This window comes from Alexandromys fortis, unplaced genomic scaffold (assembly GCF_014885135.2).
Source record: "Alexandromys fortis isolate MF-2015 unplaced genomic scaffold, M_Fortis_MF-2015_v1.1 scaffold_166, whole genome shotgun sequence".
In the NCBI taxonomy this organism is placed as follows: domain Eukaryota; kingdom Metazoa; phylum Chordata; class Mammalia; order Rodentia; family Cricetidae; genus Alexandromys; species Alexandromys fortis.
In genome coordinates, this window is record NW_026068102.1 from 2,748,181 (window position 1) to 2,774,212 (window position 26,032).

General features: G+C 37.7%; 1 protein-coding gene across 1 annotated transcript in view; it reads right to left on the bottom strand.

Annotated features, from left to right (window-relative positions):
- Window positions 1-9,304: 9,304 nt before the first annotated feature.
- LOC126489580 (lysine-specific demethylase 4C) overlaps window positions 9,305-26,032 on the bottom strand; it is a 181,075-nt gene continuing 164,347 nt past the window's right edge. The window contains exons 20-22 of the mRNA XM_050123921.1: window positions 25,420-25,539; window positions 14,504-14,596; window positions 9,305-10,351 (exon numbers count right to left, since the gene is read on the bottom strand). Of these exons, the coding sequence (XP_049979878.1) occupies window positions 10,175-10,351; window positions 14,504-14,596; window positions 25,420-25,539 (390 nt within the window). The 3' untranslated portion in view covers window positions 9,305-10,174. The remainder of the gene's footprint in view (window positions 10,352-14,503; window positions 14,597-25,419; window positions 25,540-26,032) is intronic.

Consider the following 26,032-nt stretch of genomic DNA (forward strand, 5'->3'; position numbering starts at 1 on the left):
TTCAAACACCTGATTTTTGACAAAGAAGCAAAAATATGAAATGGAAAAAAGAAAGAAAGTACATTTAACAAATGGTGCTGGCATAACTGGATATCAACATGTAGAAGAAAGAAAAGACTCATGTATCACTATGCACAAAACTCAAGTTCAAATGGATCAAAGACCTCAACATAAAGCCAGTCACACAGAACCTCTTAGAAAGTAGAATGCATTTGCACAGGAGACCACTTCCTAAATATAACCACTATTTCACAGACACTGAAAGAAACAATTAGTAAATGGAACCTTCTGAAACTGAGAAGCTTCTGTAAAACAAAGAACACAGTCAACAAGACAAAATGGCTGCCTACAAAATGGGAAAAAACCTTCACCAACCCCATAGACAGAGGTTTGGTCTCCAAAATATACAAAGAACTCAAGAAATTGGTCATCAGAAGAACAGATAATCCAATTTCAAAAATGGAGTACAGATCTAAGCAGAGAATTTTCAGCAGAAGAATCTCAAATGGGTAAGAGACACTTAAGGAAATGTTCAACATCCTTAGTCATCAGAGAAATGCAAATAAAAACAACTCTGAGATTTCATCTTACAACTGTAAGATATCCAAGACTAAAAATACTAATGACAACTTATGTTGGAGAGGTTGTGGGGTAAAGGCAACACTGCTGCATTGCTGGAGGGAATTCAAGCTAGTACAGCCCATTTGGATATAAGCATGGCAATTTCTCAAAAAATTAGGAAACACCCTTCCTTAAGACATAGCAATACCACTTCTGGGTATATACCCAAAGGATATTCAATCATACCACAAGGACATGTGATCACCTGAGTTCATAGCAGCATTTTTGTCATAGCCAGAACCTGGAAACAACCTACATGACCCTTGATCAAAGAATGGATAAGGAAAATGTGGTACATTTACACAATGGAGTACTACACAGCAGAAAATAATAAAGACATCTTGAAATTTGAGGGCATATAGATGGATCTAGAAAACATCATATTGGGTGAGGTAACCTAGACCAAAAAAGACAAATATCATATATACTCACTCTTAAGTGGGTTTTAGGCATAAGGCAAAAAAAAAAAAAGCCTATAAATCAAAATCCCAGAGAACCTAGACAACGAGGAGCCTAAGAAAGAAATTCATGGATCTAATCTACATGGAAAGTAAAAAAAGATAAAATCTCCTGAGTAAATTTAGAGCATGGGGAGCATAGAAGAGGGTTGAAGGGGATGGAACTAGCTCTGTAGACCAGGCTGGTCTCGAACTCACAGAAATCCACCTGCCTCTGCCTCCCAAGTGCTTGGATTAAACGCATGCACCACCATCGCCTGGTTTGGGTTGAAGGGGATGGGAAAGGAAGGGAGGGGAGCAGAGAAAAATGTATAGCTCAATAAAATCACTTATAAAAAATTGGCTCAAAATTGTGGTAATATTCTTATTCTCACCCAGTGAGATTAATGAAATCCAATACACTCATTGGCTTACTAAGCTAAACTAGTAGAATTGTTACTTTAGTATATCATCAACGTTCAGTAGAGGTAAATAGATATATATTCACTTCTTTACAGTAATTGTAATGCGAGAACAGTATATGAATCCTCAGCTTTAAAATCTAGTTTAAATAAACAAATAATTCAGTAAGATAACTTTTAGTTTCATTGTTTTTTACATGACCACCCTGAACTTAATCACATCTGACTCTAAAGTGTAGGATTCTTAAACTTGATGGTTAAACTTGACTGTCAACTTTATAAGAAGGAGATTAATAAAGCATATCTCTGTATTTTGGGTCCTTTGAAGAAATGATTAAGTAATAGCCATTCTGATTATCAGCAGCAATATCCCAAATCCTGGGGCATAGTTGGAATAGAAAGGAAATAAAAGACAAAAAATACAGTTTTTCTTTTTGTTTCCTGACTACTGTGCTAAGAGCTGTTTTTTTTTTTGCAATGCCCTTTCTCCTATGACAGATTGAAATCATTTGCAAATTCAACCCTTTATGTCAAATGTTTATGTGAAATATCACCCCAAAATAATACAAAAGCAAGTAGTGCATAAAACACTACCACTTCCAAATCCTCCTCAAGAATGTCTTTACCTTATTTCTAATATATTTACTCAGCAGCCTTTTTAATTCTATTTTTGAAGCTGTAATAAAGAATTTCTTCTTAAACGTTTTTCATTCATGATTGTTTGTTGGTGAACCCCACAAGCACAAAATAAGTAGTATATTTAAGTCAAACATTTGTTGTTAATAAATCAAGAAATTTTAAAACAGTTTTGAAGTATACATATAATAGCTATACTATTTATTAAAGATGAAAGCAGATTTTCATGCTATTGAGATGGATTTGCTTATCATTACATAATGAATTAAAACCATGTGTGAATATTTGTTACTATATAATACGGAGCACCCTTAACCTTACCACTTTATTTCATGGCCGAACTTGGGAGAGGGGAGCCTAAATTTAGGCAGACTAAAATCTCAGGCCATAGTTAATTTTATTCAGGGAATCAAACATACTGAGGGCATTCTGAGAGTTAAGCAATGTCACGGGAACAAAGTATATTTCAGCTCAAGTTGTACACAGTCACAAGTTCAAGGTCACATGAGTTTGCTCTGTAAACAGTCACAAGGACAACTCCTGCTTGGAAACCTCATTGTGAATAATGGTGTAGGTTAGATAGTGGGTAATCTAAAGGAAAACCCACTCCTATTGCTATACACTGGAGGGGCATGAAAGCACATTACAAGAAGGAGCCTAGGTTATAAGACTCTTCTCTGGAGTTTTTCACAAGCTCTCAGAAATCTCATACAGCCTCATTTGTGGATGATGTACTGACGCTTAAGTTTTAGACTTGACCAGTAATTTGATTTTCTATTATCACTGATGAGAATGCTATTTTTCATAAATAGATAGCACAAAATGGTACAGACATTTTTAGAGCTATTTCAGAAATTCTTGGAAATCCTGTTTTAATTACAAGATAAAACCATTTAAAAATTGTGGTGTTTTGAAAGAAAATGGCTCAAAAATGGAGTGGCACTATTTATTAGGTTTGACTTTGTTGGATTAGGTGTGGTCTTGTTAGAGGAAGTGTGTCACTGTGTGGGTGGGCTTTGAGGTCTTTTCCCCAAGCTTCACTCAGTGTAACAGTCAGTCAACTTCCTGTAGCCTCTGTCAAGATGTAGCAGCTCTAGTACCATGTCTGCCTGCATGATGCCGTGCTCCCTGTCATGAGGATAATGGAATGAACCTCTGGAACAATAAGCGAGTCACTCCAAATAAATGTTTTCTTTTTAAGAGTTGGCAGGTTCACAGTTTCTCTGCACAGCAATAGTAACCCTAACTAAGACAAACATCTTTTAATGCAATGCAACTCAACTCTTCAAATAGCAACTTTTAAAATAAAATATTCTTGTGGTGGAGAAAGATTGTTCTGTTGTCACAAGAACTTGCTGCATTTTCAGAAGGCCTGAGTTCAGTTCCTATTGCCTACACTGGGTGGCTCACAATCATCTGTAAGGAATCTGACTCTCCTTTCTGGCTTCCTCAAGCACCTACAATCAGGTGCATGGACACACACTCACATAAATACATGTAATTTAAAGTCTTAAAATCAAGCATTCTAACTCAATGCAATCAAAAAATATATTAACTTGATATTTACATACTGAAGAATGATGGGATAAGAAAATATTTAAAGTTATTGGTTTTTTTTTTATAATAAAACCACTATCACTGTGTTTCTAAAGGAGTAGGAAACTTTATCCAATAAAACTACTGGTATTCAGAGCATACAATAGTTTCAATTCTGAAAAAAGGTATCTCAGGAAACATTTGTTGCCTATAGTACATGATGGCTGCTAAAAAGCTCGTCTGCTTTTTTAAAACAGTATATTTCATATTGGGGAAATCATAATGTATAACTTCTCACCTTCCCTTTCTTCCATTCAACCCCTCATGTATGTACCCCCAACTCAAACTTATGACTTTTCTTTAAATAAAACTCAACTATCATATTGTACATGACATGAAATGTATTAAATATATACTTAAATATAATGTATTATATATATATAATCAAATATATTTCTGTCTATAATGTTATTTGTAGGCATATTTTCTTTTAGCTGATGATTTGGTATTACATATGCACTTCGTACATTCTGTCATAGGAAGACTTCTGTTCTCAGCATTCCTCATGTCAGCAGCTCTTTATATAGGGTTGAGTCCTCATGAGCCTTTCTCCCTCCATATTACTCTTATCAGCAGCACAGACACTAAGGACAACATTGAATAAATGGGACCTACTAAAGCTGAGAAGCTTCTGTAAAGCAAAGGACACTGTCACTAAGACAAAAAGGCAACCTACTGACTGGGAGAAGATCTTCACCAACCCCGCAACAGACAAAGGTCTGATCTCCAAAATATATAGAGAACTCAAGAAACTAGACTTTAAAATGCTAATTAACCCAATTAAAAAATGGGGCACTGAACTGAACAGAGAATTCTCAAAAGAAGAAGTTCAAATGGCCAAAAGACACCTAAGGTCATGCTCAACCTCATTAGCAATCAGGGAAATGCAAATCAAAACAACTTTGAGATATCATCTCACACCTGTCAGAATGGCTAAAATCAAAAGCACCGATGATAGCCTTTGCTGGAGAGGCTGTGGAGGAAGGGGTACCCTCATCCATTGCTGGTGGGAATGCAATCTTGTGCAACCACTTTGGAAATCAGTGTTTCGGTTTCTCAGGAAATTCGGGATCAACCTACCCCTGGACCCAGCAATACCACTCTTGGGAATATACCCAAGAGATGCCCTATCATATGACAAAAGCATTTGTTCAACTATGTTCATAGCAGCATTATTTGTAATAGCCAGAACCTGGAAACAACCTAGATGCCCTTCAATGGAAGAATGGATGAAGAAAGTGTGGAATATATACACATTAGAGTATTATGCTGCGGTAAAAAACAATGACTTCTCGAATTTTGCATGCAAATGGATGGAAATAGAAAACACTATCCTGAGCGAGGTAACCCAGACCCAAAAAGATGAACATGGGATGTATTCACTCATAATTGGTTTCTAGCCATAAATAAAGGTCACGGAGTGTATACCTGGTGAACCTAAAGAAGCTAAAGAAGAAGGTGAACCCAAGAAAAAACATATAGTTATCCTCTTGGCTAAGGGAAGTAGATAAAATTGCCGGGGACAAAATTGGGATCTTGGGGGTGGGGTGGGTTGGGGATAAGGGGGGACGGGGAGAGAAAAGTGAGAAGGGGAGGATTGGGGGAACTTGGGGAAACAGGAAGATTGGGATAAAGGAAGGTTGGATAGGGGAGCAGGGAAGCACATATCTTAGTTAAGGGAGCCACCTTAGTGTTGGCAAGAGACTTGAACCTAGAGTGGCTCCCAGGAGCCCAAGGCGATGTCCCCAGTTAGTCCCTTGGGAAGCTGAGGATAGGGAACCTGAAATGACCCTATCCTATAGCAATACTGACGAATATCTTTCATATCACCATAGAACCTTCATCTGGTGATGGATGGAGATAGAGACAGAGACCCACACTGGAGCACTGGACTGAGCTCCCAAGGTCCCAATGAGGAGCAGATGGAGGGAGAACACGAGCAAGGATGTCAGGACCACGGGGGGTGCACCCACCCACTGAGACAGTGGGGCTGATCTATTGGGAGCTCACCAAGGCCAGCTGGACTGTGACTGAAAAAGCATGGGATAAAACCGGACTCTCTGATCATGGCGAACAATGAGGACTGATGAGAAGCCAAGGTCAATGGCAAGGGGTTTTGATCCTACTTCATGTTCCGGCTTGGTGGGAGCCTAGCCAGGTTGGATGTTCACCTTCCTAGATATGGACGGAGGGGGGAGGACCTTGGACTTTCCACAGGGCAGGGAACCCTGACTGCTCTTCGGATTGGAGAGGGAGGGGGAGAGGAGTAGGAGGAGGGAGAGAAGAGTGGGGGGAGGGGGAGGGAAATGGGAGGCTGGGAGGAGGCAGAAACTTTTTTTTCTTATTCTCAATAAAAAAAAAGAGTTGTTAACTTTGTTCAACTCATGTTTAGGCAGTCATGCTCGTGAGTTTATGGTTGTAGCTTCTACACTACTAGAAGACGCAAACTTCCTCTTCTGGCTGTTACAACTTTTCTTTCTTCTGTAATGATTCTTAAGCCTTACTTAGGTGCAAGAGTATTGTTGTAGATGTTATCAGTTGGGACTGGGCTCCACAACTCTGCATTTTCATTGTAGTTTTCTGTAATGATATCCATTTGTGCAAAGAGAAGTTTCCCTGATGAGAGGTGAGAACTATAGTTATCTGTATAACATAAATACGTCGAATGTAGTTATGTATTTTGCTTGTTTAGTAAAATAGTGATTGTAGGGTCTTCAGATTCAAGATTTCATTAGCCACTGGTAGTTGGCCAAGTTTCCAGTATCAGACATGGCTTCCCTCTTGTTAAATGGGCCTAACTAATTAGAGAGCTGTTGGTTACTGCCAAATTATATATGCTGCTACTGCACTGTTAGGGTATTGTGCCATGTTGATCATTGTTGTAGCACATCTGGGTAGGAATTCTAGTTGCTTCTCTCCTTTGAAAGCTTGCTTGTCCTTGTGATTGTATACTTTATTCAATGATTCTTCTTAACCCTCAACGTATAGTTTGATGCTCTGAATAAAGTTGGATTTTCGCATGAGACTTTAGTCTGCTTCAATTTTAGGCTCCACTCTCCCATGTTCACGAAGCTAGAGTGGTAAACATGTCCCTCCAAGATCTTGGGTGAGAGAGAATGTGACATTTTAAAGAACTGAACAAACATTGAATTCTCAGAAACTTTGCAGTCAAGCGAGTCTTGCAAGTAGCAGTGTATTGAAAATACCTTAGCATTACTGGTACCTTTGAGTTTGGGGGCTTGCTTATATCTTAACGCTTAGAAGACTATTTTAGTTCAGATCTCTTTTACTGAAAAGCAAAAGGAACACTCAGTGCCACAGTACATCTCCCATTTCTTCCTACATAATTTTGTCCTCTGTGTCTCTAACTAGTAAGAATTTATAAAATATTCTGAGAAGTCATGTGGTATTTCAGTGAATATTTTGTCTCAGCTTCTCTCCAGTTGGATGAAATAGAAAAATTCAGCTGACAATGATCACACTGTCCTCATTTCAAGCACACGAAAAATTAAATATTGTGAAATATACCAACCAGCTTTACTTAAGCTCTTAACCACACACAATTAGTGTTACAGTAGAATTTATAAATTGTTAGGAGATTAACTGATTTTGTGCTACATGTACACACTAACCAGCAGAGAAAGAAAGGTCTTACAATTAGTGTTACAGTAGAATTTATAAACTGTTAGGAGTTTAACTGATTTTGTGCTACATGTACACACTGAACATAGTTAATGTAATGCACAAAAATTGAAATTATAATTGAGCTGTCATACAGTATGTGAAAAGCTTGGATGTTCTGTCTAGAGACAGAGCTAATAACTGTTTATGAAGAACACAGTGAACAAAAGTGCAGTTCTCCATGGCAAGTCTATCTGTGGCCAGGACTCTGCAAAGGCAATATACAGTTGTTCTTGGTTATGGGAATGAACATTACTTAAATGAGAGCATAGAGAACAGCTATGTCCGAGATCACATAAGTCTCTGCACATTTTCTCCCTTTGGCAGCCAATCAGAAACCTTGCTGATAAGCAAATTATCTGTTACAGAATAAATGATGCTACTTAGATTAATTCCTCTTACTAGCTTACACAGGCCCACTCTTCTGGTCTATTGTGAAGTCAGTTTGATTTAAAACCTAAAACCAGAAAACTCAAGCTTGGCAACCTTATAAAATTAAATGATATACTAGCAGAAAAGGTGGTGTGGCAGTCCCTATGAAATTAAGTTGGTGGGCTTTCCCAAGAGTCATTCCAGAAAATGAACACTGCTATAGTTGTGCCTGTCACCGCTTGTTTGGTACTTCACTCTTCCCAGTAATAGGAGACATTGCACTCTTTGCCCTGAAATAGTTAAATTTTCCATCAATCCATGATTCTGGGATTTTGTCCATGTAGACTTTTCACATAGGACTGAAAGGAACTTTATTTGGGCCTACCTACTCTCTTGTGTTATTGTGAGACTATACCTGGCCTACCCTATTGAGAGTCACAGAAAGTAGCTATGAATTAGCTCAAGACAAGTTCACCTCAGCCAACTTTAAGACCTAATTTGCAAACTAATTTGCAGCAGGCAAATGGAAATGTGTACTCATTTGTTATACGTACTTTTGGGGCATCCTTTCCCTGCCAGTCTTTCATTCATTTGTAAAATGAAGGGGATAACTTGAAACTCTCAACGTTCCTTCCAGTGATAACTAGGGGCCAAAAAACTTTGGGTAACTAGTGATTCATAACTGAAAGGACTCAGATCATTAATGATCTAAAAGTGAGGACCACACCAGCTGGTATTGAGGACATGCTGATGATAATTTATCTTTAGTGATGCCTGCATGAAGGTGCTCAGCTATGAAAGAAGGGACTGAAAAGCCCGTGTCACAAACTATCTTGAGAGTTCCCCAATAGCACATGCTTTTCTCAGGCTTTGATTCTGAGATGGAGTTTTTCCCATAGCATAGACTGGATTTGAACTTAAATCATCCTGCCTCATCCTGTTGTGTGATTTTCCTGGGAAGATGCAACAGGCACACCTACCACACCCACTCACATCATGTACACACCTACCATCCATACCTATTCATCCCAGAAAGGGAGCTCACAACAGACCAATGTATACAATTTGGTGAACCAATGAGATTTTTTTTTTTTGAACCAATGCGTTTTTATTGAAGTTTTTAAGGAATGAGTGAGGAGTTCCTTATGAGAAAGTGAGATATCTCAAAAGCAGCCATATAATCAAAAAGCTGAAATACTGGAGCTCTCTGCACAGTTTACAGGCAGATAATCCTGAGATGCTCTCCTTTGCATCTTGGTTGGTCAAAGTCTCCTTGCCAAGGATCTCTTTACCTATGAAGCTGATAAGGGGCCTTTGAGAATAATCCCAGTTTCTGCTTTCCCAGACAAATGGCTTTCTGTCTACCTTTGGAGTTTCATGAGCAGCACTTTCCCTCCTGGAGGGCATGTTTCAATTTAGAGGAAACAGACAACAGTCTCTCAAGGGTTGAGATCAGGTGTATGAAGCACCATACCTGCCCCAAATCTCATTTATCTACTGGCTTAAACATGGACAAATAAGCCAAGACAGAAGACAGGACAGGAGAAAACAGATTTTAATTTTTAAATACTAGTACATTTCCAGGCTGTTTTGCAAAGAAAAATCATATTACATTAGTTCAAAACTATGCATTTAAGTATATTTATTTAAATTCTAAATTTTACAAACACATAATGAGAGAAATATATATTTTATAAATATCTATTCAGAACAGGAATTGTGAAGTGTTCAAAATATCATACTCAGATTTTTCCTCTGTAAATATATAAAATTCCCATAGACTTCATATGAATTCCTCTTCAAGAGCAAAAATTTTCCTCTTACAAAGGCCAACTCAGTTTTCAGACACAATCAAAAGTAATAATATAAAAAAATGGAAACATTCTGTACAAGGGAATACAGATAGCACATAGGTAAATCCCATTACCATTCATGCCATTTGTGTATTAAAAATGCTTTATAAAAACTGCCATGTAAAACAAATGTGAGAGTCTTTCCCTGACTGTGGAAAACACATAAATCATCACCCTCCCTCTTGGGTGATGAGGCTTCCATTAAAAGGAGCTGGGGAAGAGGAGCCACCATATATGTTCCCTGAGGAGGGACCTGAGCCACAGAGATGTAACCCCTCTTCTCTGGCATGAATTCTATCTAGGGGACATTCACTGTTATTTTCTTTCATTTAGGAATATTCTTTGGGGTCAAATATATGTCTAAGGGAGTGATCAGATACAGAATCAATGTCTTCCTTGTTGTTTGGCAACCAAAACTCTGGAAGCCTTATTATCTATTACTAATGCCAGAGAAACACCCAGTCACCCGTCTCAGTGCATACCCAAGAGTGTCCCTCTGTCTTCCCTCTTCAGGTCTGAGCTGCTCTGAGCTCTCTCTGCTGCAGTAGTTTATCAACTACTGTCTCTTCTGACACTTCTTCTGGAAAGAACTCTTCAGGAAAGTGCGATATACAGGGTCATCCACATACTCATTCTTAAGTCTGGAGCTCAGCACTCTTTGCCTCTTTCTCTCACCTTGGATTACATCTGTCCCATAAAACGTGTCTTCGAAACGCATGTCAGAGGCTGTGGACTAAACGCAAAAGTATATTATTACTGACTACAGAAACACTGGACACAGTACTGGTTCTGTCAGCTGAGGTTGGATCTGTCATAGAGTAGAAGGAAACATACTCATAGATTTTTATTCTTGCTCAACAGCTCGTTCTCATACAGGCCATATGGCATAGATTTATGACTTCATTTAGTCTTAATTTCTCTACCCTCAAGGTGCTTTCCCAAACAAAAACAAAATTAAAGTCTCATTTTGTATTGGCTGTAAATGAAAACTCCTAAAAGAAAGCTAGGTCTCTAGACACTGATGGACTGATTAGAATTTAAATAATAACTGCGGAGAGATTAGAATGCTGCACTTCTGTTGTAGCCTTTCAGAACAGGCACACCTTGCCCCTTGTGTTGAAAGTAGTATCTTGCAACTCACAGATTAAAACTTTAGGGAATCTATTAACTTAGCACACCACTAGCTCCCACCAATCCAAAAGCTAACTATGCCATCAGATAGTATCTTGGACCTATAGCAAAGCTTCTCCCATCTTGCTACATACTTCTCTTACGTACCCATGTTATTTTAAATTTGCCCATAACTTTTATGTATTCTGAAAAACCATAAAACTCCATGAAGCTGGTTCCATGAAGTAATATGGAATTTTAGTTACACTAAATCTATATTCTGAGTCATGACCAAGCAAGGTTGTTCCAGAATAATTTCCTTTAGAATTGGAGTTGTAGGTTTTACATAGCTTTCTTAGTCTTAATCTCTACTTGGCTTCTGCTCAAACATTTTTTGGTGGGGAGGTCAACAGTCATTCTTAATTAATTCTGAATTCTATTTCTTTCTTTTTCTTTCTCTTTCTTTCTTCCTTCTTTCTTCCTTCTTTCTTCTTTTTCTTTCTTTCTTTCCTTTCTTTCTTTCTTTCTTTCTTTCTTTATTAAGATTTATTTATTGCACATACAGTATTCTCCATGCAGGCATGCTTGCATGCCTGAAGAGGACATCAGATCTCATTATAGATGGTTATGAGCCACCATGTGGTTGGCTGGGAATTGAACTCAGAACCTCTGGAAGAATAGGCAGTGCTCTTAACCTCTGAGCCAGTCTCTCCAGCCCCTGAATTCTATTTCTTTTTCCTTTGTCTCCTCCCTGCTTTCTTGAAGCTAGTGTGGGTAATCTTTAGTTTCTAATTCCTATAGCAGTTTTCTGTTGCTTAGTTACCTCACTGGCCACCTGTTTGCTCATTTTTGATGTTCCAGGGTTATACTGTCTTAACTATCTATTCACCTGCACTATAGTCTTTGCTTCAGCACCTGCACCTACTACAATACAAAGATGATGATTGTTTTTCTCACTGACTTAGATCTCTTGCATCAGGACCTACGAGAACCCTGCAAAGTATGCACTTCAGACTGTCTGCTTCAGGTGCTCTCTATATAGTCTGTATAAAATAGAACTCAAGGACTTCTTCCACCATCATTGCCCTTCTTAAATTTCCTAAATGCGAATACCATGCTCATCTGTCCAGTTATCCGTCAAAAATTTAATGGCACTGTGGATCCCTCTTATCCCTATCCAGTCAGGAGGTCTCTTCTATATATCTGAAGCAGTCATAATTCTGTATGGAGGATCTCCCATTTCTCCTTCTGGATCACTGCAATAAATGCAGAAGTCCCAATCTATTTCCCATTAAACCACTAGAAAAAAAGCTTTTGAAAAACACTAGTTAAATGATTATAGAGGGGGTACCTGTCTGTAATCTTTTCATTTTTTACCTAACCTCAATACAATTTGCACATTCCTAAGGCCAGACTTTTACAACCTAACAAATCCTACTTCCTTCTCTGAAAAGATTAAAATTTACATTCTGGGCCTCATTTTACTGGCACTGGGTCTGGGATACTTTCCTTACCATAGAAGAGTCTCTGCTACACGAAAGCTGGAAGTTCCTGTGAAAATGAATGCAGGGATAGGCAACATTCATCCCACCACGTGTTCCTTAAGGTAAAGGATATTAGCAACTATAAATCAAATGTTGTATGTACCAATACAAAGTAATAGGTGTGAAACTTACCTACTGCTTGGTAAGTGCTTAGTGAAAAGTATACGTTATCACTGAGATACTCAGGTAAAGACCAAACCTAGAGTCTATACTAAAACAACAATTTTAGTTCCTGATTCAATACTGTTTTGGCATCTAGGAATATGTTTTCCACTGGTTCAAGTCAGGCGTATGATTTTTTCTAAAGATAGCAACACACATATCTTATGTTGGTAACAAAATAGACAGACTCTTAGGAGTTGAAAACAAAAAGGTCCATTGTGAAAACAATGACGAGATAAATAATTGAGCAGACATGAGGAAACCTGTAAACTGGAAATGGTTCAGGTTGGCAGCTGTGTATATTTTCTGCCCACCATCTCATGAAGCAGTTATACAGAGTGCCAGACTATCTATAGGTTTCATAGAAAGTACCAAATTTCACTTGGGAAGGAAATTTAGAAGTTGTGCATTGGTTGTCTTTCTGTCATCAGGAGGAAACACTGTTTTAGTAACTCTTGGAAAGCACTTCCTCTGACTTATATTTCACTTTTATAAGTGTTAATGTAATCAAATGAGGAAATAAAACATCTACTGCCACTGTGCAGAAACAGCAGAAGTCAGCCTCATAAACACAATAGTAAAGTCAATTTACCAGGAGGTCTAGTTAATTATGCAATGGTTACCATGGTTACTTTATGAGACAATAAAAGGTAATGGGCTGTTTCTGAAGACAGTAGAAAACAATCCAGCACTGTCATTAGTGGCTGGCTGACTCTTTTAAAACATATCCCTCCAAGCCAGAAGAATTCAAGGGAGAAAAAGTCACTAAAAGTCAACTCTCAATGATAACAGCTGCTTATCAATCTTCGTCAAGCCAAAAATATTCTCTAACCATAAAATATCTTCTATCAATGAGCTTTCCAATAAGATTTGACTCCCCAGGTGGAAAAGTATATCAGTCGAGGGGGAGAGAGCCTATTGTTCTTTTTTTAAATTAAAATTTCAGAGTGTGCAGGTCTCCTATTGGGTAAACAGCAGTACTGACAATGTTTCTTCTCTTAACCTGAATTTATTTTTTATTTTTTTTAATTAAAAATTTCTGCCTCCTCCCCGCCTCCCATTTCCCTCCCCCTCCCCCCACTCCTGAATTTTTAAAGTCCTTCCTCTGGAAGTGCTGCTGAAAGAGAACTCACCTGCTTTGGGTTCCCTGTCATCAGGATCTCACCCAACAAAAGAAGAAGAAAATACTCAATTTTTCACTTATAAAAGCCCTTGGTTTTCCAAAATAACTAACTAACCTATCATAACTCTGTCATTGTACTGTAAGAGGACATAATCATAAGAATGGATGAAAGAGTTAAATTTACTCATAAAAATTAACTTCTCTATTACAATTTATCATTTCAGGAAGGATACAGATAAGAGTCTAAATGAGTAACATAGACTTCATTTTGGGCTATAATACAATAGTATGGAACCTACAGTATTACAAAATACATATTTAAAAAAATCAGACTTTAAGCCATCAATGTTTACTTATTTAGTGGCATGCAGTGGACTTGAAAGTATACCCAAGTATATATATATGTGTGTGTGTGTATTTATTATACCTCTTTTAGTTTTCTGACTACTAATATTCTGGCTTTGCTTTGTTGTTTTCCAAGTGAGAGCTTGGAAAGAAGCATCACTGAGCATGAGACACAGAACTTCAACAATACATGATAAGGTTACTAGACACGATTCGCTAATGCTGACTCTCTTAAATGTACTGCTAAATACTTCCTTTTAACAAAGTTCCCACTAAGAGTGAATACCTTCATATTTGTTTGTCCCCAGAGGGACAAAGGACAAGTTTAATAACCATAATTGTGTGTCAATAATTTTAACACAAAGAACTATTTTTTTGTTTGATTTCATTAGAAGAAAAATAAGCCATGTGAGCACTGGTTTTCCTCTTTCCGTCTAAGCGGAGACTTGCATTCAACAGGTTACAACAAGGGAAAAATTACTTAGGCTTTCTTCAAAATTAATCAAAATCCCAAGGTTGATTTCTTCTGGAATTGGGAAAGCATAAAGAGTTTGGGGACTTCCTTGGGGGTCCCAAAGTAGCAATTGTCATTAGCACTTACAAAGCGAGCCTTTACCCTCTTGGGTAACTCTTCATCTAAAGTGTATATGTCTTCTCTCTTCATTGCTATCTGGGATCCATCTTCAAATTCAACCTAAAGAAACATAAGGCATTGTGTTATTTAGTAAAACCAAGAGTACTGACCTTTTCTTAGGAGTTCCAATTAAATATGGAAAAAAAAAAAAAAAAAGGAGTAAAGGACTGTAACAGAGCAAATACAGAACCAGCCAAAGTCAGGGAAGTTGGAAAAGCATTTTCTCTTATCCAACTAATGTCAAACAGGACAGACTTGAAATATAAGCTATGAAATCTTTATCATCTCCAAAACTAAAGAAGAAAATATGAGGGCTGATCAGATGATTTCTGAGAAATAAACAAAAACCAAACCAAACTAAACCAGACGAAAAACCTCCCCACAATCATCTGGTCAGTAAAAGGGCTAGTGAATAGACTGCCTCATAACAAATAAAAATGCTCAATAAATAATTAAGAAAATTGTTCAATATTCTGAGGTTTAAGAAAGCAGAAATTCAAACAACTCTGAGATTCTTGTTCAATTGGAATGGTTATTAGCAGCAAACAAACAAACAAACAAACAAAAAAAAAGAAGTGCTGGTGCGGATGTGGCGAATGTAAAACCCTTATATTCTGCAGGTAGAACTCTAAACTGCTACAGCTACTTTGGAAAGCAGTATAGAGGTTCCTTCCAAATCTAAAAACAGAACGATCATATGGCCTATCACACCATTCCTGAGTGTATCTCTGAAAGACTAAGTCAACATTCCACAGAGATACTTGCACATCCATGTTTGTGAACCATTCAAAATAGTGATGAAATAGAACCACATTAGATATACACCAGTAAACAAAGAAAAGGGGGTAAGCACATAAAAAAGAATTTATTCATTATAAACAAAGTAAAATTGTGTCATTTCTAGGAGAATGGGTGAAACTGGATAGTATTGTGTTAAACGAAGAAACCCAGACTCAGGCAGACAAATAGTGAATATCCAACATTTAAATTTATTTTTGTTTGGTGTGTATGTGTTGGTAAAGCTGAAAGGGAACTATAAGAGATAAAGAGGGTATCTTAAAGGAATGGGAGAATGGGGGAGAAAGGGTAAAAAATTAATAAGATATAAGATCAGAAGGGGGTTCTTTGGTAGATGTAGGGGAAAAAAAAGCAGAAGACAGGGATAGGGGAGCAAGTAAGAACAAAATGGCATGTTTCCATAAAGTGGCAAAATGAATCCATTACTTTGCATGCTAACTTTAAAAGTAGTTTTAGTTTCAGGAAGTCCCATTTATTAATTGTTTCTCTCAGTGTCTCTGCTGCTGGGGTTATATTTAGAAAGTAATCTCCTGTGCCAATGTGTTCAAGTGTACTTTCCACTTTCTCTTCTATAAGGTTCAGTGTGGGTGGCTTTATATTGAGGTCTTTGTGCATGGTGCATAGATATGCATCTATTTTCATTCTTCTACATGTTGATATCCAGTTATGCCAGCACCATTTGTTAAATATGCTTTCTTTTTTCCATTTGATATTTTTTGCTTCTTTGTCAAAAATCAGGTGTTCGAAGGTGTGTGGATTAATATCTGGGTCTATTTAGTTCCATTGGTCCTCCTGTCTGTTCTTATGCCAATACCAAACTGTTTTCAGTACTGTAGCTCTGTAGTAGAGTTTGAAGTCAAGGATTGTGATGCCTCCAGAAGTTCTTTTATTGTACAGGAATGTTTTGGCTATTTTTGGTTTTTTGCTTTTCCAGATGAAGTTGAGTACTGTTCTTTTGAAGTCTGTGAAGAATTTTGCTAAGATTTTGATGGGCATTGCATTGAATCTGTAGATTGCTTTTGGTAAGATTGCCATTTTTACTATGTTAATTCTACCTACCCAAGAGTATGGGAGATCTTTCCACTTTCTGTTGTCTTCTTCAATTTCTTTCTTTAAAGATTTAAAGTTCTTGTCATACAAGTCTTCCACTTGTTTGGTTAGAGTTACTCTGAAATATTGTATGCTATTTGTGTCTATTGTGAAGGGTATCATTTTTCTGATTTCTTCCCCAGCCCTTTTATCATCTCTGTACAGGAGGGCTACTGGTTTCTTTGAGTTAGTCTTGTATCCTGCTACATTACTAAAAATGTTTATGAGACATAGGAGTTTCTTGGTAAATTTTTTTGGGACTTCTTATGTAAACTATTATATCAAAGTAAACAGTGAGAATTTGACTTCTTTTCCGATTTGTATTCCCTTGATCTCCTTTTGGTGTCTTACAGCTTTAGCTAGGATCTCAAGAACTATGTTGAATAGATATTGAGAGAATGGACGACCTTGTCTTGTTCCTGATTTCAGTGGAATCTCTAGGAGTTTCTCTCCATTTAGTTTGATGTTGGCTGCTGGCTTGCTGTATATTGCATTTATTATGTTTAGGCATGTTCCTTGTATCCCTGCTCTCTCCAAGACCTTTATCATGAAGTGATGTTGTATTTTGTCACAAGCACTTTCGGCATCTAATGAGATGATAGTATGGTTTTTATTTTTCATTTTGTTAATATGGTGGATTATGCTGACAAATTTTCGTATGTTGAACTATACCTGCATCTGTGGGATGAAGCCAACTTGACTATGGTGGATGATTCTGATGTGTTCTTGGATTTGATTTGCCGGTATTTTATAGAATTTTTGTATCAATGTTCATAAATGAGATTGGTCTGTAATTCTCTTTTTTAGTAATGAAAAGCTTCTGTAAAGCAAAGTACACAGTCAACAAGACCAAACGACAGCCTACAGAATGTGAAAAGATTTTCACTAACCCCACATCAGACAAAGGTCTGATCTCCAAAATATACAAAGAACTCAAGAAATGTGTCATCAAAAGAACACATAATCCAATAAAAAAAAATATGAGTACAGACCTAAACAGAGAACTCTCAACAGAGGAATCTAAGATGGCTGAAAGATACTTTAAGGACATGTTCGACATCTTTAGTCATCAGAGAAATGCAAATCAAAACAACTCTGAGATTCCATCTTACTCCTGTAAGAATGGCCAAGATCAAAAACACTGATGACAACTTATGTTTGAGAGATTGTGGGGGAAAGGAAACACCCCTGCATTGCTTGTGGGAATGCAAACTATTACAGCCCCTTTGGATGTCACTGTGGTGATTTCTCAGAAAATTAGGAAACAACATTCCTCAAGACCCAGTAATATCACTTTTGGGTATATAGCCAAAGGATGCTCAATCATGCCACAAGGACATGTGCTCAACTATGTTCATAGCAGCTTTGTTTGTCATAGCCAGAACCTAGAAACAACCTAACTGCTCCTTGACCGAAGAATGAATAAGGAAAATGTGGCATATTTATACAATGCAGAAAATATAACAAAACATCTTGAATTCTGCAGGAAAATGGATGGAGCTAGATAACATTATTTTGAGTGAGGTAATTCAGATGCAGAAAGACAATTATCACATATACTCACTCATAGGTGGTTTTTAAACATAAAGCAAAGAAAACCAGCCTACCAATCACAATCCCAGAGAACTTAGACAACAATGAGGACACTAAGAGAGACTTACATAGATAGATCTAATCTACATGGGAAGTAGAAAAAGAAAAGATCTCCTGAGTAAATTGAGAGCATGGGGTCTTTGAGAGAGGGTTAAATGGGGAGGGGAGAGGCAGGGAAGGGAGCAGAGAAAAATGTAGAGTTCAATAAAAAAATCAATAAAAAAAGTAATTTTAAAACAGAAGAGTTAGTACTCTATAAGAACATAAAGCTATTTATCTGGGAAAATTACTGCATAGTAACAAAAAGCATCACTTCTTCCTCAGAGCTGAGACATTCTCCCTGAGTCACTCACTCTGCACATTGTCCTGCTGTGGTTCTCTGTTGTCATCTACTGCAAGAAGCTTCTCTGATTAGGATGAATGATACTCTGCTTGATGGGTTTAATGTCATTAGGAGTCATTTTATTGCTATGTTCCTTAGTAGAATAATAGAAGCAGGTCTTCCCCCTATGTCCATGATCTGTCTAGGCTCAGGTTTTTGGTATTTTAGTAGTGCCAGGTATGGGTTCCATCTCATGGAGCAGACGTTAAAACAAATCAAAAGGTGAGCAGTTTCTACTAAAACATTTGTGTCATTATTGCACCAGAATACGTTGCAGATTGATGTAAGTCACAGGGTTTATAATTGGATGATATTCATGATTACTTTTCTCCTCTGGTAGTGTAAAGAGTACTTCCCAGTACTATGAATGCTATTCAGTAGGGATGAAGCTTCTAGTTGAGTACTGACTTTATTTTTTCATGTTTAGCAATAGGGTCTTATTATCAAAAAATAACCAATAGTTCTCTTTGGCAATAGCCTGTCATATTAGTGTGTGTCGGGTGTCTACAAGTTGCCTTTGGCCAATGACTCAATAAGATGTAACCAATTTCTGGTAGTGGATGTCCTACTTGGTGAAAGATGTCTTTATTTGGTTGTTTTACATGTCTAGTTGGAGCACTGTCTTTATTACAAGATTTTTGTCTCCATTTTGCACACATACACACACACATGCACAAATACAAAAAGTATCTAAAATAGCATATTTCCACATAGGTTTTAAAAAGGACCCCCCCACTCCCTCGTTTACCCTGCCCTCGATAACTCATTTACTCCTCTAATTATATTTACTCCCTTATCTCTATAGAACATATATACTATTTCTAATTCCTGGAGAGATTCTTTCCTTCTCCCAGATGTTTATGAGGAACCTAACTTCTGTGGTTATTAGAATACCAAAATCTTAAATGCTAACATCCACATGTAAGAGAAAACATGTGATCTGGATCATGGTACTCAAAATCTGGAATGATTATTTCCAGCTTCATCCATTTACCTACATTTTTTGAGGGGAGAAGGCTCTGGGTGACCTGTCTTTAGGTGAGAGTGGGATACTAATGTCATCCATAACACTGTGTTGGATTCACATGTGATTTCAGCTACATACTGGTTCTTTTAGGAACTTGGATACTCTTGGTTTGGTGCCTAAATGCTTAGAATTACAATATCTTCTTGGTGGATTATTCCTGTGATAAGTATATAATGTTCTCTCCATCTCTTTAGTTTTTGTTTTACATCTTTAAAGTTTTATATGTTTGACATCTTGACTTCAGGACATGAGGATCTCTCTGGTTATTTGCTCTGGGAGTTCTAAGTAGATGGTCATTTCTCAAGCTTTAGTAAATATGCTGCTACGATTCAAAGAATGAGTATGCACAATTTTTATCACAATTCCTTCTGCTTCTCTGGAGATTATTAGGTTTGGCACTCTGACCATATGCCAGAGTTCTTGGATGTTAGGATAATGTTCTTTCCTTTTTCTTGTTTTTTTGATTTAACAGAAGCCTGGATGTCATAATATCTCACTTTGTCCTTTATCTTGATAGTCATTCTTTTGCTTGGTTTTGCATGTCAATCATATTCATTATATTTTATATTTGATCAGCACACTCTTTTCTTGCATTTCTTTTTGACTTTTTTCCCTTGAACTTTTCTTCTCAATTACATACCTTTTTCCACTTTCGAGTTTCTTATCTAGGTCCTGAATTGGTTTTCTTAAGTTTTCTACATGGTAATTTAACCTTTATAAAAGTAGGGCACTGAGCCAGATAGTGGTGGTACACACCATCTCAGCACTGCGAGACAGAGGCAGGTAGATCTCTGTGAGTTTGAGGGCAACCTGGTCAACAAAGCAAGTTCCAGTACATATAGGGAGAGTGGTTACACAGAGAAACCCATCTTGAAAAACCAAAAAGTAGGACCCTGAAATCATTTCTAGCATTTCAGCTCTCCCATTATCTATGTGTTTTTGACACTGATGTAAGATGTCACAGTGACCTATTTTGATGTTGCCTTTTGTGCCTCTAGTCTTTACTTTCCCTTTCTTTCACTCTTTCTGTCTGGTTCACGTAAGGCTTCATGTGGGTTGTGGTCTGTCTGTCTGTCTATCAGCCTACCTACCTACCTACCTACCTACCTACCTACCTACCTCTGTCTGTCTGTCTGTCTGTCTGTCTGTCTGTCTGTCTATCTATCTATCTATCTATCTATCTATCTATCTATCTATCTATCTATCATCTATGCTTGCTGGCTTATGTTCCTTTCTCCTATTTGGGAGAAACGTGACTATAGCTAACAGAAGAAAAAATAATGTGTTTAGCAATCTCATGCAGTAAGAGACAACTATGTACTTTACTTATGTCCAGTAAGGGTCTGACATAGAAGCATTAGGGCAATGTGCCAATGTGTGTTCATGTAAAACACTAGCTAATTTAACTTTTTATCTTGTAGAGTTCCTGTCTAAGAATATTTGCATCTGTTGGAGAGACTGGGCCAGGTTTAATGACTTCTTGTGTTCCCTTGTGAGACTGGCTGTGGGAAAATGTAACTATGCTCTCTCCAGGCCAGTCATTCGAGGGTATTGGTAGAGAATCGGAGCAAAAGGATCCTGTGCAGCACTTCAGTCACATTTTCCACGGCCTCAGCCAGCTTTCCAATCCATGTTAAGAAGTTTTTATAACTATTATTAAGTTTCCAAATTCAAACAGTCCTCACTATATAGCATGTAAACCTCATTAGTATGTAAAAACATAGTATCTTTTTTATTATTTTCATTGAGTTATACATATTTTTCTCCACTCCCTTCCCTTCCTCTCCCCTCCCCTTCTGTCCTCTCCCATGATCCCCACTCTCTCAATTTACTCAGGATATCTTGTCTTTTTCTACTTCCCATGTATGCCTCTTTTGGGGTCCTCCTTGTTGTCTAGGCTCTCTTTTCATTTACACATTTGAGAGCATAGCTATAAGTACCTGTGACTACTTTCCTTTGTTTTAAGTAATTTGAACATTCTATGTGAGAAAGACAGTTTTACTAAAACAACGTCCTCGACTAAAACACTGTCCTTGACTGTCCAGGTCTCAGGTATTCAGAAGCAAAACTGTATTCCATGTATGGACATCTGATTTCTCTTGCTACAATAAAGACAATAGTAATTTCTGATTCTTCTTTTGGTTACCAGCTGCATGCTCTTATAAAATACAAAAAAGGTTTCTTTTTCCTTAAAAATAATTAAAATATCTTCCCCGTGCCTTTACCTCCCCTTATTTACAGACTGAGAATCAATAAAATCTATTTTACAGAAGAACTACTGTGCAGGGCAAAAATACACCCACAAACATTTACATACACACAGAGAGACATACATACATATACGCATGCATACATAGATACACACATACTTATATATTCAGACACACACAAATATACATATATACATACATACAGAGACATTCCGAAACACACAAGGACACACAGATATAAAGACATACATACAATCACAAAGATATACACAGGCTGGCGTTGAACTCACAGAGATCATTACCTGCCTCTGCCTCCCAAGTGCTGGGATTAAAGGCATGCACCACCAAACCTGGTTAAATATGTAGTCCAGGATGGCCTCAAACTCATGATCCTCCCTGCTTCCACCTCCTTCAGCAAATCCTACTGGCATGTGCCACCACAACTGGCTGGGCGGTGGTGGTGCACACCTTTAATCGCAGCACTTGGGAGGGAGAAGCGGGGAGGTAGGCAGATCTCTGTGAGTCTGAGGACAGCCTGGTCTACAGAGCAAGTTCCAGGACAGGCTCCAAAGCTATGGAGAGAAATCCAGTCTCAAATAGCAAAAAAGAAAAAAGAAAAGATATATACACAGGCACACACAGAAATACCCACACAAATATACAAAGAGATTAAATACACACACATATACACTTCCACAAACACCCACAAATATACACATAAATACATACATTCACACATACACACAAAGATTTAGCATATTTTGTACTATGCTCCAGGTATATCTTTCTATACATTTTATTGAATTTCTTATTCAATGGTAAAGGTGAAAGACAGAAAGTAAAAAGTGATCTCAAAAGGCCATTTGGCTTAATGAGAAATTCTATACTACTTGTAGTTAAATAGAAAATTTTAATACCAGCTTTAACTTTCATTGAGTGTGTGTATATATATATCCACAGTTTTATATTGCTGGGCTAACACACTGATTACTAATTCACCTGGATTTTAAAATGTGATAATTTTATGTAGCAACCAGTTTTGTTACAGAGCTTCAATATTGCTTTTATGAAACGTGACATTTTGTTTTCATTTATTAATTAGCTTTTCTCTAGGAATCTCCTGTATTTTCCAATCCAGGTGTGAGGTTTACTTAATTGTGAACAGTATGATACACTTAAGCCATTGCTGAGAGCTTTAGGTGGCAATGGCTTTACCAGAGGCCACTAAGAATACACAGTAGATGACAAATGATATCCATAAGGTCAACCCACCAGGTGAACAACTACATCATGGAGAGAATCAGGGGAAACAAGGCTTACGAGAGCATTATCTATGCATAACTTTGTTTCTGTAACTTTTCTCATGTGGCACTATAAACAGCTATGGGTATTTTCCCCACTGCTTGTATGTTTATGTCATGAAAAAATATCTATCTACTGGGTGTAGGGGAGTGAGAGTGTTACAGCAAAGATATCCTGACTTATCAGAAGCCAGGCTACCTAGAGTCTCAATAGGAGAGCTCTGGAGGCTGGAGCCAGAATAGGACAGCTCAGCTCTGGAGGATAGAGCCACAATAGCACAGCTCTACCCTGGAGGCAAGGCGTCCTGACTTATTGGCAATACCTGGAGCTAGGGTGTGTGTGTGTGGGGGATGGTCTTGCCATAGGATATAGAAATCTTGATCTTCTCCTGGATAGTTGCTACAGCTGAGCCCTTCTCTGTTCCCTTAAGGGCTTCTTCTCTGGTCCAAGATATTACTTCTTTGCTAATACTCTGCTAAAAGGCAAGCCCCTGCAGAAATGTAGCAATCTCCTCTGGCTCTGGAAAAAGTTATTAGTTTTTCTGCTCAGCCCCACTTAGGGAGCATGTCAGCAAGGTTTTTCTTTCACTGTCTCTGATTCTAGGGACAAAGTGTATTTCTTTGGCACTGGTTTCAGAGTCAGGGCATGTTTTTTAGGTCCTGAGTTTAGGGCTAAAGGTGTTTCTTTCCCTGGCTCTCAGATCCAGGGTGTGTTTCTTTCAATGGCTCTGGGTTCAAAGTCAGGGTGCTGATTGGCTGGTTTCCTACTCCAGTTGGCCCTTTATCCCTACACGGGGCATACATATGGCTGTGGATGATCAAGAAGATGATTTCTGCTTAACTATATAATCCTGATTAGTAGAAGTAATAGTAGGGTATTTTTTATTACTCAGACGGACATAGGAAAGTAATAGAATTCTCAGTCACAAAGACAAATAATTTTAGACTTCATGACAAATTCAAAGTAAACTGGTTGCTCCTGGAGATGAATACATAAGGGCACATTCCCAGGTGTTTATTTCATGAAGTAACTTTAGTAGACATAACTTTCTCAGTAATGGACTTTCGGCACATACTCCTAACCTCAAGGTTTAGTCAATCAACTGTTTCTTGTTTGAGTTCTGAATGTCAATGTCACTTTCTGTCTGGGAACCCTGACCACTCAGAGCTATGTGCTTACTTTATTCACACACCCAGTCAGCGTGAAGTCCGTAGCCTGAGAGAAACTGTGTGATCAGTTTGGCTGTTACTTATTTACTCCAGAAATGCTGTGTGACCCTGAAAATGTGATTCATATTTGTACAGAGGCTTTACTGTAGAGCAAGAAGTAGGAGAGAAATATGAGACGTGTGTGTGTGTGTGTGTGTGTGTGTGTGTGTGTGTATACGCCCCTACGCTGAGAGGGAGACAGCTGAAGGTGCAGAAGGAGAAGCATCAGAGGCAGAGAGAGAAGTGTTTTGTAGCTGTGCTCTACCTTCTGGTACCCTGCGTGCTGCATTGTACTCCTCTATTTATGCCCTTGCCCATTATCAGTTTGTTAACTTTCTTCTATACTCAACTGGTATCTTATTATTCTTAAGCTGCACTTCAACATATTGGGTTTGAATCTTCTAGTTCTGCCACCCTGTTTTTACTATACCATTTACATGAGAATATTGATTTGTGACACGGTATTACTGAAATCTGTTGCTTCTACAAATGTTCAATTTTAAAGTTCTCTGAGGAATATGAATGCACTTATGCTACCCTAACCATGTTTTTCTCTTTTGTGAGTATAACTCATTTTTATTTTTCGTAAGATTAGAATAATTCCAGTTTTACTTTTCCTAAACTACCTATTTTTAAACTTGAGTAGATGACAAGTGTAAGCTATCTGTGCCAATGGTCCAAGAGTTTTGGTTTATCTGAGATGCCCAGATTAGGCTTCTCTAACCAAAGAAATAAAGTCACAAGGTGCTAGTTGGATAGTCAACACAGAGTAACACAAAGTCAATGCAAAACAATATGAACTAATATGTAATATTGTTTCAACTTGGCAAATGAATGTTACATCTTATTTTATTTTTATCTAAATTATTTTAAATTCCCTGAAGTGTTAAAGATCAGATCAGTTTGTTAACTTTCTTCTATACTCAACTGGTAACTGCATATACAGTGCCTGCATATACAAGGCAAGTGCTCTATTGTTGAGGCAAAACACCCCCAGCTCCATGTTCTGGTTTAAGGCAAGATAAACCAAATCTAAGAATGAAAACACAAGCAAACAGCCATTATCTAGTAGTTGAACCAGACCAAACGTTAGGTTTTCTCAGTGTCCAACCAGGCAGCCCAAGGTGAAACCTGGACTGTTAGAAATTCAAGTTTTGTCTTCCATTAAAAAGCACTAAAACTTGTGTGGCTTTTTATGCACAGCACACTCATGTTATCACTTCCTGGTATCTACTGTCCATCTTACCAAGAACCACAGAGAAAGTAGCACCCACCTGATACATATAGGCAACATTTGATCCAAGATACTTTGCCCCATAGAGTTTACCATCAGGCCACTTGACTTGGATGACTTCTCCCTCGGCAGGAGGACCCAGCTTCACACAGTTTCTGCTCTGTGGAATTAATGGGAAGATGTTGTAAGGCAAGTGCCTACTTGAATGCATTTAGATCTTCGCAAATAATGAACTGTGACAAAAGGAATAACTGTCCCTCTGTTTTACAGATTCTATCTTGCTTGGGTGTTCAGGTAGGAGATATGAAGCAAAGGAACACTTAAAGATTTAATTTACACGATAAAGTTGCAAAAGAGTTTCATAAGAAAAGGAGAAAGAAAACATTAACACTTCATATTGGCTATTTGACAATGAGTTATCCAAGCAGAAGCTCAAATAATACAAAGTATTTTAGCTGAGGAAGAGATCTGCTAGTGATTTATAACATCCAACATTTCTGTAGCATTTTACAGTTAACAAAGTGTTTTAGCATAAATACAATTTGATCTTTGTAATTACTCTCTGAAGCAGATTTTTAAAAATAGTTTATGTATTTTTTTAAGAATTTCATACAGTGTATATTTTTTGTTAAATCACATTCACCCCCTTTCTC